General features: G+C 49.8%; 5 protein-coding genes across 5 annotated transcripts; 4 read left to right on the forward strand and 1 right to left on the reverse strand.

Annotated features, from left to right (window-relative positions):
• Window positions 1–1,848: 1,848 nt before the first annotated feature.
• Window positions 1,849–5,878, forward strand: BDQ94DRAFT_117108 (DNA-dependent ATPase RAD26). Its single transcript, XM_026763693.1, has 3 exons — window positions 1,849–1,962; window positions 2,018–2,091; window positions 2,149–5,878. The coding sequence occupies exons 2-3, from the start codon at window positions 2,033–2,035 to the stop codon at window positions 5,507–5,509; spliced, it is 3,420 nt and encodes a 1,139-aa protein (XP_026620435.1). The 5' UTR covers window positions 1,849–1,962; window positions 2,018–2,032; the 3' UTR covers window positions 5,510–5,878.
• Window positions 5,879–7,402: 1,524 nt separating this feature from the next.
• On the forward strand, window positions 7,403–8,918 carry BDQ94DRAFT_153993 (uncharacterized protein). Its single transcript, XM_026768225.1, has 3 exons — window positions 7,403–7,911; window positions 7,997–8,101; window positions 8,168–8,918. Exons 1-3 carry the CDS (start codon window positions 7,608–7,610, stop codon window positions 8,278–8,280), a joined length of 522 nt encoding a protein of 173 aa, XP_026620436.1. The 5' UTR covers window positions 7,403–7,607; the 3' UTR covers window positions 8,281–8,918.
• Window positions 8,919–9,111: 193 nt separating this feature from the next.
• On the forward strand, window positions 9,112–10,966 carry BDQ94DRAFT_153994 (uncharacterized protein). Its single transcript, XM_026768226.1, has 3 exons — window positions 9,112–9,699; window positions 9,786–10,391; window positions 10,440–10,966. Exons 1-3 carry the CDS (start codon window positions 9,594–9,596, stop codon window positions 10,574–10,576), a joined length of 849 nt encoding a protein of 282 aa, XP_026620437.1. The 5' UTR covers window positions 9,112–9,593; the 3' UTR covers window positions 10,577–10,966.
• A 981-nt stretch (window positions 10,967–11,947) lies between these two features.
• BDQ94DRAFT_163653 (uncharacterized protein) lies at window positions 11,948–12,319 on the forward strand (the record flags this gene model as incomplete). The annotated part of the gene is made up of 1 exon (XM_026769785.1): window positions 11,948–12,319. One exon carries the CDS (start codon window positions 11,948–11,950, stop codon window positions 12,317–12,319), a length of 372 nt encoding a protein of 123 aa, XP_026620438.1.
• Window positions 12,320–12,368: 49 nt separating this feature from the next.
• On the reverse strand, window positions 12,369–13,943 carry BDQ94DRAFT_117138 (RNA polymerase II mediator complex subunit MED27 domain-containing protein). Its single transcript, XM_026763694.1, has 3 exons — window positions 13,488–13,943; window positions 12,776–13,432; window positions 12,369–12,703 (listed from the first exon to the last, which is right to left on the reverse strand). Exons 1-3 carry the CDS (start codon window positions 13,677–13,679, stop codon window positions 12,539–12,541), a joined length of 1,014 nt encoding a protein of 337 aa, XP_026620439.1. The 5' UTR covers window positions 13,680–13,943; the 3' UTR covers window positions 12,369–12,538.
• Window positions 13,944–13,988: the final 45 nt, after the last annotated feature.

Raw genomic sequence — 13,988 nt, forward strand, 5'->3', positions numbered from 1 at the left:
GGGGGGGGGGGGGGGGGGGGGTTGAATCTGGAAGCAAGTCCAGACGACGGGCACTGGGTGAAACTAGTGCGGAGGGGGGGAAAAGAAAGAAGAGAGGGAAGAGAGGGTAGTAAAGTTGATTTCAGTTCGTGGAGGTGGAGATACCCTCTGACTCTGACTGACTCTGAGCACTGAGCAGCAGCGAGATCCGACGCGGGCCTCAGGCTGCCGTTGGGTTGGGGCTTGCTTTGCAAATGGAATGGTGCCGGGAAAGGGTCACCCACGGACCAACCTGATACTACACTCTCTTCTTTCTTCGCTGGATTATTTCTAATGGCTGATCTCACGACTCGGGGAGGGCCCCTCTTTCATCTCCTCGAACCCTTCTGCAGGTGGGTTGTGTGTATGTGTGTGTGTGTGTGTGTGTGTGTGTGCGCGTGCAGGCAGATTGGTAGGGATCCTGTTAATAGATGATGAATCGACTGCCAGCAAATCGAGGCCAACCCCCGGTTTCGAAAGGCAAACGAAAGGGAGGGATAGGCAAGAACAACCTAAGCCAGAGAATGGAAAGACCAATGCAGTTAAATACTAGCTAGCATTCCCATCTAGCCACCGTCCAGGGTTAGAACCACATTAATATTGGACTACATCAAGGTGTAACTGGGCAATTAAAATCATGGAGACTATTTGATGTCTGTCTGAGGTCTGACTGAGTCTGTGCCTGCCTGCCTGCCTCGCGACCAGCCTCTTGAACGACGATCTGCCTTCATTCGGAAACATCCGCTGCCCCCTTGGGCATTCAAGTCCAACGGCACTGTTTTGGTATAGCTCGCTATACGAGCAGACTTATAACAATGCCTTTTCTTGCGGCTATTCGAGGGAAGGATGACCTGGACCAGAGGCGGTTACTAATGCCATGATTGGTGATTGTAATTATCTCGAGTTCTGTACTACGGTTCCCTCTGCGTCATTGCCGTTTGCAGAAGGGGTTGCCAATCTCCATACATGTTATTTGCTCTTGTTCCAGGCCCAACAACACCCGGAACAAGGCCAAACAGTATATTCCACTCCTCCCGATAATCATGAAGGCTGACACCGGAGGGCATACCCGAAGCCTAAGGGAATTCAGTGTGGTGATGACATTATCACCTGGGCAATTCGAGCGTGGATGGTGTGTGAAGTGAGAGGTGGACTGAGGCAACACACGGGCCCCAGCCAGTCCCGGTGACGTGGGAGGCTACGTGGTGGATGACTAACCGCCCAAGGGCTAGGCACCCAGGGCGGTGAGTGCCAGGCTGCCGTCGGTGAAATCTTTCTGCCGGGTTTATGGTTATCGTCGCAGTCCTTGTAGACATGGTCTGGCGCGGTCCCTCGCCAGTCCCATCCAGTCCTCTGAGATTTCAATCTCTTTACAATCACTTTCTCGCTCTCGGCTGTGAATCGTCCAGAGTGGGTGTGTATTAAACACTTTATGTGCTATAGACTGGCTCTCAAGGATCGGTATTGGTTAATTCGAACCCTGTCAGATTTACTTCTCACTACACATCGGTGACGCCACTTGCTGCAATGACCCCGGTATCATCTTTTTTACGACCACTATAATATCACACATAACTCTTACTTATCCCTTAAAAGACATCTATAAAATACAGTCACATATTAGATTTGTGGGGATATAAACTGAACGACCGTGGAATTTATCAGACTTTATTAAATGTGTCTGTCCATTGAGATTCATACAGGATCATGGATGGGGCAAAATTGAACGACGTGGACGTCGCTGCATCCCGGAGTGGCTTTGACGAAGACATGAAAAAGGAGGAAGAGTCGGAACAACAAGCGATATCTACATCGGATCCACCTGAGTCTGAAGCATCTCTGAATCAAGGGCATTCGGCAAACGCCGATGAAGCAAGTCGATTACGTGAATTGCAGGCCGATGTTCGTGATCAAGATGACCTCGAAAGGGACATATCTCGTCAGGTACGCTTTACTGGTCAATCTCTAAAGGAGCCGAGGATGCTGACGACTATGTTAGGCCGACAGGTTGCTCATGGAGCAGGCTGACGAACGGGATAGTAAAAGATTGGAGAAAACCACATTAGAGAAACAGTATGTTTATATTACTGCTGAGCTTTACACGTGGAACTTACAGTGAATGTTTTCTAGGAAACTTGAGAGCCAAATCTTGAAACTACATCAGCGTTTGTCGCAGCCAGTTGGCACGTCTGCGAGAGTTCGCATCAGCAATGAGATTGAGAAGCTGGAGAGCCGCAATGCGGCACTGGCAACTGACCTTAAAGAAATTCAGCAAAGAATGGACGAAAGACATCAAGGAGACGAGGCTGGTTCTCCGACTACCGGGACTGGGCGCATGCCTAATGAGTCCCGCCGGGATTATCTCATTCGAACTGGAAAGATTACGCCATTTTCCAACATGAGCACTGGGCCAAATCATGGCCCTCTTGCTAGTCTTCAGGATGCCTTGATCGATGCAGAGGACGAACGCGATGAAAGGGAAGCACTGGAGCAGGTGAAGAACCGGTCAGCTGTTTCACATCGTAATCTCGTACGACCTGGATTCGGTTTCGATGAGACTCCCGCTTCCAGCTTAGTGGATGAAGCGCCTACCTCTCGAGCAAGTAAGCGTCGAAAGATAGACCGCGAGTCTCATGAGGAGGAGGAAGAAGCTCTTGAACAAGAAACCAAGGTATCCTTCGAAGACAATTTCGAGGATCAAGATGAGTCTGCTAGCTATGTTGAATCTGAAAGGCAGTCTTCTGTATCGGAAGATGAAGAAGAATTCCTGCCTGAAGAAAGGCCAAAACGTACGGCAAAGCCAGTAAAGGCTCCAAAGTCTTCGGACGAGGTTGAAGATTTCAGCGGAATGGACGATGGAAATGAAGAGCTCTATCAAACTAGGCTTCGATATTGGGTCAGTCGAAGGGCAGCTGCTAGGAAAAGAGCGCTTGAGTCGCGTGTTGCAGGTCATGGACCCGAGGTGGATGCTGCTGGGGACAATGTGGATATGCTCGATCAAGATGAACAGGAAGAATGGTTCATGCCTCATCCCACAGTTTCAGATATGCCCTACGACAACGGGTATCGAATACCTGGTGATATACATCCCCTTTTGTTCGATTATCAAAAGACCGGAGTACAATGGTTATGGGAATTACAACAGCAGCAAGTAGGTGGGATCATCGGCGATGAGATGGGTCTTGGGAAGACTATTCAAGTCATCTCTTTCCTTGCTGGTCTCCATTACAGCAAAAAGTTGACGAGGCCAGTCATCGTTGTATGTCCCGCTACGGTCATGAAGCAGTGGGTGAATGAGTTCCACCGTTGGTGGCCTCCTTTCCGTGTATCCATCCTGCACACGTCCGGTAGTGGAATGGTCAACATTCGGAACGAGAGCAGCAGAGAAGATGCTCTTTTGTCTCAGGCGTGGAACGCCTCGAGTACTCGTGGCATGCCAAGTGGCCTGAAAGCAGCCAGGAAAGTCGTCAAGCGTGTAGTAGAAGAAGGGCATGTACTGGTAACCACTTACTCGGGCCTACAGACCTATGCTTCTCTCGTGATACCGATTGAATGGGGCTGTGCTGTCCTGGATGAAGGGCACAAAATCCGCAACCCGAACACCTCGATTACTATCCATTGCAAGGAACTCCGGACACCCCATCGCATTATCCTATCTGGCACCCCGATGCAGAACAATCTTACAGAGCTCTGGTCTTTATTCGACTTCGTCTTTCCAATGCGCCTGGGAACTCTGGTGAATTTCCGGAACCAATTCGAGTTCCCGATTCGTCAGGGAGGGTACGCGAATGCCTCTAATCTGCAAGTCCAGACAGCTGCCAAATGTGCCGAGACCCTCAAGGATGCCATCAGCCCCTATCTTTTACAGCGGTTCAAGATCGATGTTGCGGCAGATCTTCCTAAGAAGAGTGAACAAGTGCTGTTCTGCAAGTTGACAAAGCCGCAACGACAGGCGTACGAGGCGTTCCTTGGCTCCGAGGAGATGAAATCCATCCTCAACGGGCGTCGACAAGTCTTGTTCGGTGTCGATATATTACGAAAGATTTGCAACCATCCGGATCTACAAAATCATAAGCTGATGTCCTCAACAACCGGCTATGGTAGCGGATCCAAGTCGGGTAAAATGCAGGTCGTCAAATCGCTGCTGGAGCTATGGAAGGATACCGGTCACAAGACTTTGCTGTTCACGCAGCATCGGATCATGCTCGATATTCTGGAGAAATTTGTGAACTCACTGTCTGGATTTAACTACCGTCGAATGGATGGCACCACACCCATCCAGCACCGGCAAGCTATGGTGGACGAGTTCAACAATGACCCAAGCCTACATGTTTTCCTACTTACCACTAAAGTTGGCGGGCTGGGTGTGAATCTAACGGGTGCTGATCGGGTGATCATATACGATCCCGATTGGAACCCATCAACTGATGTGCAGGCGCGGGAGCGGGCCTGGAGGCTAGGACAAAAGCGCGACGTCACCGTCTATCGGCTTATGACCGCAGGCACTATTGAAGAGAAGATCTATCATCGTCAGATCTTTAAGCAGTTTCTCACGAATAAAATCCTCCGGGATCCCAAGCAACGCCAGACTTTCCAGCTAAGCGACCTCCATGATCTCTTCTCTCTTGGAGACGAAGGCCAAGGCCCCACCGAGACCAGTAAGATCTTTAAAGATGCGGACGTCACATATGAAGACAGCGATGGCACCTCGCGCAAGTCTAATGCAGCGATCAAATCATCTGCCTCCTCACATAGCGCGCAGGAGGAGAAGAAAGACATCAGCAAGGTCGTGGGTGTCGCCGCTGTCGAACAGTTCCAGGGAGACCAAGAGCAACAGAGCGAGCAGGAGAAGGGCACTTCAGGTGCCAACTCCGAGTCCCGCATCATGGAGGGCATCTTTGCCCGATCCGGGGTCCATTCGGCGCTGGAGCATGATCAGATCGTGAATGGCAAGCGCGTGGTGCGAGCGGACCCCAAAATAATCGAGGCCGAAGCGAAGCGGGTGGCAGCTGAAGCCGCAGAGGAGTTGCGGCGAGCGGGTGAAGCAGCGCGGTCCGTCCCCATCGGCACTCCAACCTGGACGGGCCAATTCGGCCTGGCCGGGAAACCTGAGGAACAGTTACCCAGCCGGCCTGCATTTGGAGGAAGCAGTAGCGCCGCCAGACGAGCGGTAGCCGGACCATCCTCAGCCAGCATTTTGGCGAATCTCTCGGCGCGCACACCTTCACCGCGCAGCAGCAGCAACAGTCCTGCGCCATCGCGGACTCCCAGCGGAATCGATTTCATCACCATGATCCGGGATTTCATTACGGCCCAGGGCGGGTCAGTCTATACCCAAATGTTGATCGATCATTTCAACCGCTACTGCACCACGCCGCAACGGTCGGCCGAGTTCAAGGAGATGCTGAAGACGATAGCCGTGTTGGACAAGGGGGGACGAAACGGGCGCGGGAAATGGGCTTTGAAGCCGGAATATGCCAAGCGACGATGATTTGCCAATGAGAAATAGTAGACTCGATATGCATTTGTATAATATGGATCATTCCCAGGCGTTGGGCAACCATGGATGGATAGATGAATTGCGTCTTGGAAGGATCAATACCTATACCTCAGCTAGTTATGATATACTACAATGACCAGGGATACCCATGTCCCGAAGGGCTGAAAGTTGAAACAAACAATTTCATGCAGCCCGGGATGATGTCGATCCCATGCCCCGTGTAATTCTACTATAATTGTCGTTGTTGTTGTACAATTCAAGATCACCCAGAGAAGCCAAGCAGACGACGTAACCGTAATCTCGATGACGTATAACCCGACTCCATAACCATATCCCCGGTACCTGACAAAACTGATTATTGAGACTTGAGGTATCTAAACGACATTGACGAGTCACTTTGACTCCTACCAAAGTAGTAACTTATTCGGAATACCCCGCGGGAAACGAGATAACGGGGTTCCGTGGATAAGGATCGTCTACCCAACCCCATTGTGGGATGTCATGGCAGACGATAGTGTGTGAACCAGAGAAAGGGAGTGTACGGAACGGTGAATCATGATGTCAGTTACCAAAGTAGATGGAGAGGAGGTGCGGCGGGCTTTCCGTGAGGAATGTGGGCGATGAATGGATACTATGAACTGTCTGGACCGGAGGATAGCATAGCCACGGTGTTATGTGCAGGTACGAAAGTCTAGACAGTTTGTAGTTACTCTGCAACTAAGTGAGTGATGAGTTGTTTCAAGACCAATCGGAGTGGAAGTGATCGGGAAGTCCAAGTCCACTTTTGCTGCAGGTTAAAATTTCTCCAGTTACGTGATTATCGTGATCGGCTTCAGGGGGAGGGAGGGGTTGCCTTGGACAGTAATACAGTATACTACAGAGGAAGTGTGGTTCTTGTGATGTCAATGATTTCTTTGTCCAGAAAAAAAGACAAAGAAAAGACAATCCGATCCACGAGGCATATGACGATATGATGGATGAATGAATGGATGGATGGATAACGGTGGAAACCCGAGCCGAGGGAGGAGAAATCTGAGACAAAAAGTCAATCATCTGACCCGGGCAGTGATCGGTCGGGCATCGGGCATGGAGGAGAGAGAGAGAGAGGGTCACTGAAAATCCGATCATCCGATAGATTAAGATCGACTGCTTACAAGTTTTGAGGATTAGTACGGAGTAGACTATGTTGTTGCAGGGAAATAAAAATAGAAAAGATAGTCTTGTATCATGTCAGATCAGCACAGTTGCCATCTGATCTTAACTTGACATGGTATATAGACAGATGGGTGAAGTTACTAATGGACCATTGTGTTCATTCTCTATAGGAATACTGAACATACAATACCTATACACTGAAGTGTACCACTTACTTAGTATGCGGGGATGAGTCCAGTCTCCTCCCGCCATCCTCGTTCATTCCGAGCCTGTCCAATCAGCCTCTGCCTCGCAGGGATCTGCTGTTTCTGCTGAATTCGCCGCCCTACAATGATTGGTCCGGCTGAGGACCCCTCCACCAGCGCAGCCAAGACCGGATCAACCAATCGGGCTGTGAGGACAAGGGCGGCCAGTCCGAACGAGGCTCCAGCAGGAAGAGGAAGGCGCGGGCAAAAGTGGAGCAGGGATTTGCCTCTCCAGTTGTTCCTGCCTCTCATTCTGCCAACTCAAAAAGTATTCCTCAGCTTTTGAACTGAAGCTCCAACCACCAACCACCAACCGCCCCCTCCACCTGTCGGCATTCGCCCAAGTTTCTATTCTCAGATTTCGCGCAAAGTTTTCCCTAGTCCGTAGTCTTGTCTGTCCTGCCCCTGCGCTGTCCTTGGATCCTCCTCCACTCGTTCCAACTTTCCTGTAGGCATTTCGGCGCCGGCGCACCCGTGTCCCCAACTGCTGTGGGGGAGAATCGTGGTGGCTGTCCGATATAAAGACGCTGGGCATCCCCCTCCATTCAGCCATCCTGTATCACACGCACCATCCTCCCCTTTTCTCCTACATCCCCTGTTCTATTTCAGGATCCATCCACGAGTCTTATCCTTTCTATTTTAATTTCTCTCTTCTTCATCCACCTTTCTCGTCCACACCATCCATCATAATGAAGTTCCTTGCCTCTCTTGCCCTGTTGGCGTCTACTGTGGCTGCTAGCCCTATGCTGTACCCCCGCCAGTCCAGCAACTCCACCCAGTCCTTCTACCTCAAGACCTCGGGCGCTTCCAACGATAACCACAACAACCTCTACGTTTATGCCTACCACACCGGTGCGGGATTCAACGATGCCGTGCTGACCTCGGATGTCGGAACGGCCAGCCCGGCCTTCCTCAACGGCACCCACACCCAATTCGACCTGGGAACTTCCTTCCCTTGGGGATTCAAGATGGGCGTCCAGAACAACTACGCAGGTTAGACTTCCTTGTCCCTTGGCTGATCCATGTTTTTGTCATTCCTTCACCACATGGGCGATCGGAAGATTAACTTTGCTTGCAGCATGGGAGTCTGTCCAGATCAATGTTGGATACGGCGATGATGATTTCTCCATTGGCACTACCGGTCTGGAGTGGTCGGCACAGGATGGCTTCGGAGGCTGGCTAGGTGAGTGACCTTGAACATATACCCATACGAACTTTCTAGAACGTGCCACTAACTGCGGCTATGTAGTGTGCGATTGGTACCACAACGCACCCCAGCTCTTCTACATCTACCGCTACGAAGAGCCCACTATTCCTTCCTCCTGCAGCACTGTCGACCTGAAGCCCGAATATACTTCCTAGAGACACAACGTCTAGACCTCGCCACTGGGCCTTGTAACAGGGGCTCTATGACGAGTGTGGCGTGACTGATGAATCATGATACCGAAGGATCTGGGAGGATACGCGCCTCTCCCGGTTTGAAAGGGAATGCACTCTGTAACAATACGCCTGTTAAACGATCGACCTTTACTAATGTTAATATACTTAATGATGAGTGAGAATGAGTTGTGATGAATGGGAAGGAAGGTGATGTATACGCTATGCGTGGCATGTTGCATAGTCAGGGATATCAGGTTTAGATAATCTCACGTAAATATATGCATTTACTACTTACTACTTGGTATCTTGACAAGAATGATAGCTGCAAACCCACAATAATAAAAGTAAACTAGATTGATGTGCTTCCCATCCGCCCTTCGCTTATCGTAGCGGCCAATAATTGGCAATAGTGGCTGCCGGGATCCGGTTAGTGTTGCAGGTTTGCGGGGACAGCAAACACTTGACTTCTACATACCACGACGGTATGGGGAACGGAGTTTCATTCATGAAATGGGACGAGATGGATAGAGTCACAGAATGGCAGACACGGAATGACTCTTTCGCTATTACTTTATACCTGCGACGAGGGATTATTTTTCTATTCTGTGTACGGGAAAGGGACTATTCTAGGTGAAACAAGGTGCATAAATCTTGATCCCCGACCGGGTCAGATGCACTGGATGCCTCAGGCGCACCGCCAAAAATAGCGCCGTGTCTCACTCCCTGGCCCAATCGGGCAAGGCGCGCCTTCAATGGCTGCTCGTCTGGTCTTTTAGTCTCTCGCCCTCGTCTTTCTTTCTTCCCCTCGGGTCGGACAATGCTTCGCTCGTCTGTCGTTTGACTCTTCTGACCTTCGCTATCGGTTGATCGGTCCTATCTTTTCATCAGTCTGCCACCCCAGGTTCGCTGGAATCAGACCGGTCCCTGTCACTCGCTTTGTTTACATCTCTTCTCCTCCCCCCCGACCCTCGTTGGACCCTGCCGAGAATCTATCGGACGATCTGCATGTTTCAGTCCCGCTGGCCTGAAAAAACCACCATTTCTGCAGCCCGTATCGCTTCATCTCTGGATTTGATCATCGCTTATCGTGCTCGACGGTTCATCTTCGCCATTCTGGTGTAGCTTCATCTGTCGCTCGTCAGTCCATCGCAGTTACCGATACCCCTGTCGCTTCTGCCGCCGTATACGGGAAAGGGTCCACGTCGATCGGACCCTGAATCTTGCCAAGGGAGTCAACCGACCCCTCTGCCTTTCAGTCAACACCACTACAAGACAGTCCGATCGGTCTTTTCAAGATGCGTTCCATGTCTCGTCTGTTTATTCTGTGCCTCCTCTTGCTGTTGGGGACGGTAACTTCGGCCTGGCCATGGCGGCCACATGGTGAATTGTTGCGACGAGCTGGTTAGTTCCGTCTTTTGGCATTACCTTCTACCACTGTCCTATTTTTTTATCGTGCTTCGTGTGTGATGTATTGCTGATTCGCGAAGATACTACCGCAGCTGAGAGCGCAACCACTGGAGCCGCCGCTACCACCGAGAGTGCATCGAAGACCGAGGCAGCGACCAAGACCGCCGCCGCAACAGGAACCGATACCACGGCCACGGCCACCGGCACCAATACCAAGTCAGCTACCAAAACAGGCACGGCTACCGGCAAGTCCTCTGGCTCTTCCTCAAACAGCACAACGAGTGTTTCTATCAACCCCGCTGCCGGTGCTGGTGGTATCTCCATGCTCATTCCCACCGAGGGAGCCACATCCTACTACAAGATTGGCGATTTTGTGACATTGGAATGGAACTACACCTCGTTGACCATCAGCCCAACAGCTGTCAATGTCGTCGCGTCCTGCAGTTTGAACAGTGCCACCTACACCATCTCGTCCAACATGACTATGTCGCCTACCGGAAAGGTGGTCTGGGACACTAAGAAGTACCAGGCCAACGCGACTGTTCCGCTGTTGACAGCATCGTACACGTTGATCGTTTGGGATGCCAGCAAGGCCCTCACCGAGACGGCTAGTGCCGGTTATCTTAGTGCTGCTAGCAGTTACATCTTCGGAATGTACAGCTCGCAGCCGTACACTCCGCTCAATGGTATGTTATGGCCTCTATATATCGTAATGAACCTGCTAACTCCGACAGGATTTGTCTGCGCTACCTGCAGCGGCGCTTTCTCCGAGCTCGAACGGTTAGGGATGAAGTTCACCTTTGGCATGTTCGCCATCACCGTCCTGTCCTTCACCTGGTTCGCCGGGGGCTTCGGTCTCTTCTCCACATGAGTTTAATCTCCGGATGACGACCAAGAAAACAAACATTTTTATGCATTAGAATGTTGCATGGAGCAAAGCGAATTTCGTTTGAGTTATGATGATAGCAATCTATCAGCTGGGTTGGATTGGCGTTTGCGAGTTTCCTTTTCTGATTCGATATAATGGCTGGGAATTTCCTCTTTACTTTTGACCTTTGTTCACTCCTTTGATGCGCAGCAATAGCGGGATATCAGTGTAATAGTGTGTGCATGCGGTGATTATGACATGTGATTGTATCTCCATTTGGCCTGTCTATACTTAATGTTCTCTGCATTTTATCTCATGGATGTATGTATACATATCTGAACTTATTATTATCGGATACTTCCTCAGATTCAATATATACTACCTACCTACTACGACCACTGCAGACTCAAACTGGTAGATACACCTGTATTTCTAACTGAGACTGTCCCAGCCAACAAGTACTAGTACTAGTACTAACAATTTCTATATTCATTCCTCCTTCACGGCATTAAGCATCCATACTATTACCAAAAGCCGGAACAAGCCACACTCCCCTCCCCAGGCACCACAGCCAACCAACATACGTTGAAATTACCTAATATCGATGCCCACAAGGAAGTAGATAAGCCGTAGTATAAGTATATATACTATCCCCCAAAATACCAACAATATCACGGAACTCCCCGAATTCATAGCTACTACTAACACGGATTATCTCATCGAAAGAATTCGTTCATATACATATATATAATACTAGTAGTATATCGCCAGCCTCGTATTCCAAGCATGGTATCTACTAATCTTGGTTTTCTAGGTTCCATTCAGTGCCTAGAACTCATAGTAGTACTTAGCACTGAGACATGACATCATATACAAAGATGTGACGGATATAACTATGGAATATCCCGGTATTTCTTTGCAAGTATCTGCTGTTTTATCATGACTGGACTGGATATAGCCAGTATTGACAGACTGGAAGATCAAAGATTAAAATCGCTGGAGTTAGATTAAGATATACTCTACATCCATCAATGAAGTAAAATCAACTTATCAATGTCTCATAATCAAGACTTCTACCAATACATGGGACAAGATGCAGACACTTGTTAGTATCCAGAATATAGGAGATAACCGCGTTTATTGATGGCTGGATCATCGGGCACTCGACTTGGGTCGATGGATCTATGTGAGGAGTTGGATACATATAAGTCCATCTATCTCGACTTCATTATCCATTTCTCACTCATCATTCTTTGTTTGTGTTTCTCACAATTGATGTGATCCTTGACTATACTCCAACTTTCTCTTGCTAAGTCACCCTCGTGACAGATTCGCCATCGACCACAAGCCGATTTTCTCGGAAGATAAAACAAAATGTCCAGTTTCTGGAACCCCACCAACATCCCCACCAGCAGCAGCCACCACCACCACAAGAGAAGGTGGAGAAACAAAGGCAAACAGCGAGAACAAGACACAATACCACTATTTGGGTCGTCGACACCGGCACCCCATCGGCAGAGATCGTCATCCTCAAGATCTGACGACATCGTACTCGTCCGTCGCAAGGGCAGTCCGCCATGGTGGTGGCTCTTGTGTACGAAAGGGACCATGGGAATTACGGTCATGAGGGCTGTCAGGGACGAGCACGGCGCTCGTCGTCCTCGCGGTCAGCTGGTGCTCGAGCCACTTCTTGAGGGAAAAGTGGCAAGTTTCTTCCCGACAAAGTTGGTGGATGTGGAGGAGTAGGTGTGAATGCCAGATGCACCTTTGTTTTTTTGTTTGTGTTGGATGTTCCGAGGAACATGCATTGATTTTACCCGCGAAATGCCATTGACGTGAATATTTATCTGGGATCGACCTGTCTGATATATGAAACGTTGAGGCATCTGGGGATTGTTGGAATGGGATATTCCATCATTAATGATATATATATTCCTCATTTGTTTTGTTTTCTTTGTTCCTCTTTCATTCAGTGCAGCCTTGATGATAGGCTTCCCAGGTTTGACTTCCCTGTTCTTGGGGAGTAGAGGATGGTTTGCGGATGGTGGGAAGGGTTGCTGTGCTGTCGGTCATCTTGGTGCATTTTGCACAGGGTGTCTGTTTGATAGTTGAGTAGGACGATATCATGTCCTAACATGAAATATCAGCGTTTTGTCCACATAAACCATATTCAGCAACGTAAGAAGAAGGGCCAGGCCTTACAAGTAGATAAAGCAAATCCCACTGTCGAGGCCTTGAATTCAAGCACTGCGCCACCGCCGTCTCGACCTTCGAAGGCGTTTGCCCCCCAGGCGTCCTAGTAAAGACCCGCCAGTCAGGTACACCATTCCCATCCTGACCAGCAATAGCCTCAACTCTGAACACCATCCCAGCTTTGACAAGCACAACCGTGACAGCCGCTTCACTTTGACTCGCCAAAACACGCACACCAGGCACATTCTTCTGAGCAAAGCCCTCAACTATCGCTCTCCACCCACCCTCAGTGGCCTGAATCTTCGATCGCTCCACCTCCTCATTAGCTTTCTGCTGCTGCTCGTTCTGAGTCTGCTCCTCCTCGCGAAGATCCGCAAGAATGGTATCGTAATCTCTCTCCCATTTCCCCGTGGGCTGCAGCATCACGCCGCCATTTTCTTTAATCTGCGCGTCAATGCGATCCCAGACCGCTTTCATCTCGGGACTTCTCCACATCGACTGAAACTCTTGCAGCTCGGAAACACCCGCGCGTGCAGCTTGAGCCAGCTGCTCGTACAGCATTTGCGGGGACTTGGGGACGGGTCTTCCCGCAGCGGCCTTGGGGTTGACAATGGGTGCCAGAGGTTCCAGAAGGCGCTCAGGAAGTAGAGTCCGCAGTTGGTGGATCTGTCATAACGTGTTAATTGGTGTTTGAGCTTGGACCTCAGGGGATAATACTCACCATTGCTTCCATCTTCTGGAGTTTCGCGAGCGAGGAAACAAGTTGCATTTCGGAGTCCCAGGCATCAGGACTGGGGTCAGTGTTACTAGCGCCCCCTGTAGAGGCTTCAGCGCCATTCGAGGGAGGAACCATTGCAGGAACAACCACTGGCATCCTAGGAAGCGTTTGACCTGGGTTGGGAGCGGATGCCATTGCCACTGTCAGTGAAGATAGGCTGGCAGCGAGAATTTATCGTAAAGCTAGATGTGAAATCCAGCGCACAGTTTATAAGGTGAAGGGAAGTTCAGCAATCGTCAGGTGATAGGCCAGCACGTGTATCCAGTCCAGGTTAGGTAATTGACAAGCTGAACTATGAATGCACGTATAAACAAGAGTGTAGTACGTCTTCCCCAGTCGTGTATCTGATTCAAATTCTAAGTGATCTCAAAAATCAAGGGTCGAAATTCGCGCAGCAGGCTATGGATCTGGAGACAACGTCAACAATGGCGATAGGTCGAATCT

The sequence above is a fragment of the Aspergillus welwitschiae genome (assembly GCF_003344945.1).
Source record: "Aspergillus welwitschiae strain CBS 139.54b unplaced genomic scaffold BDQ94scaffold_60, whole genome shotgun sequence".
Taxonomy (NCBI): domain Eukaryota; kingdom Fungi; phylum Ascomycota; class Eurotiomycetes; order Eurotiales; family Aspergillaceae; genus Aspergillus; species Aspergillus welwitschiae.

What these genes read in the sequence shown, in the direction of transcription:
- BDQ94DRAFT_117108 (XM_026763693.1), top strand. Translation starts at nt 2,033, where the DNA reads ATGGAGCAGGCTGACGAACGGGATAGTAAAAGATTGGAGAAAACCACA. An exon ending in AAAACCACATTAGAGAAACA is followed by an intron (nt 2,092 to 2,148) that starts GTATGTTTATAT and finishes AATGTTTTCTAG; the next exon opens with GAAACTTGAGAGCCAAATCT.
- BDQ94DRAFT_153993 (XM_026768225.1), top strand. Translation starts at nt 7,608, where the DNA reads ATGAAGTTCCTTGCCTCTCTTGCCCTGTTGGCGTCTACTGTGGCTGCT. An exon ending in CGTCCAGAACAACTACGCAG is followed by an intron (nt 7,912 to 7,996) that starts GTTAGACTTCCT and finishes CTTTGCTTGCAG; the next exon opens with CATGGGAGTCTGTCCAGATC. An exon ending in TGGCTTCGGAGGCTGGCTAG is followed by an intron (nt 8,102 to 8,167) that starts GTGAGTGACCTT and finishes GCGGCTATGTAG; the next exon opens with TGTGCGATTGGTACCACAAC.
- BDQ94DRAFT_153994 (XM_026768226.1), top strand. Translation starts at nt 9,594, where the DNA reads ATGCGTTCCATGTCTCGTCTGTTTATTCTGTGCCTCCTCTTGCTGTTG. An exon ending in TGAATTGTTGCGACGAGCTG is followed by an intron (nt 9,700 to 9,785) that starts GTTAGTTCCGTC and finishes TGATTCGCGAAG; the next exon opens with ATACTACCGCAGCTGAGAGC. An exon ending in GCCGTACACTCCGCTCAATG is followed by an intron (nt 10,392 to 10,439) that starts GTATGTTATGGC and finishes TAACTCCGACAG; the next exon opens with GATTTGTCTGCGCTACCTGC.
- BDQ94DRAFT_117138 (XM_026763694.1), bottom strand. Translation starts at nt 13,679, where the DNA reads ATGGCATCCGCTCCCAACCCAGGTCAAACGCTTCCTAGGATGCCAGTG. An exon ending in TCCAGAAGATGGAAGCAATG is followed by an intron (nt 13,433 to 13,487) that starts GTGAGTATTATC and finishes ACGTTATGACAG; the next exon opens with ATCCACCAACTGCGGACTCT. An exon ending in GGGATTTGCTTTATCTACTT is followed by an intron (nt 12,704 to 12,775) that starts GTAAGGCCTGGC and finishes ATTTCATGTTAG; the next exon opens with GACATGATATCGTCCTACTC.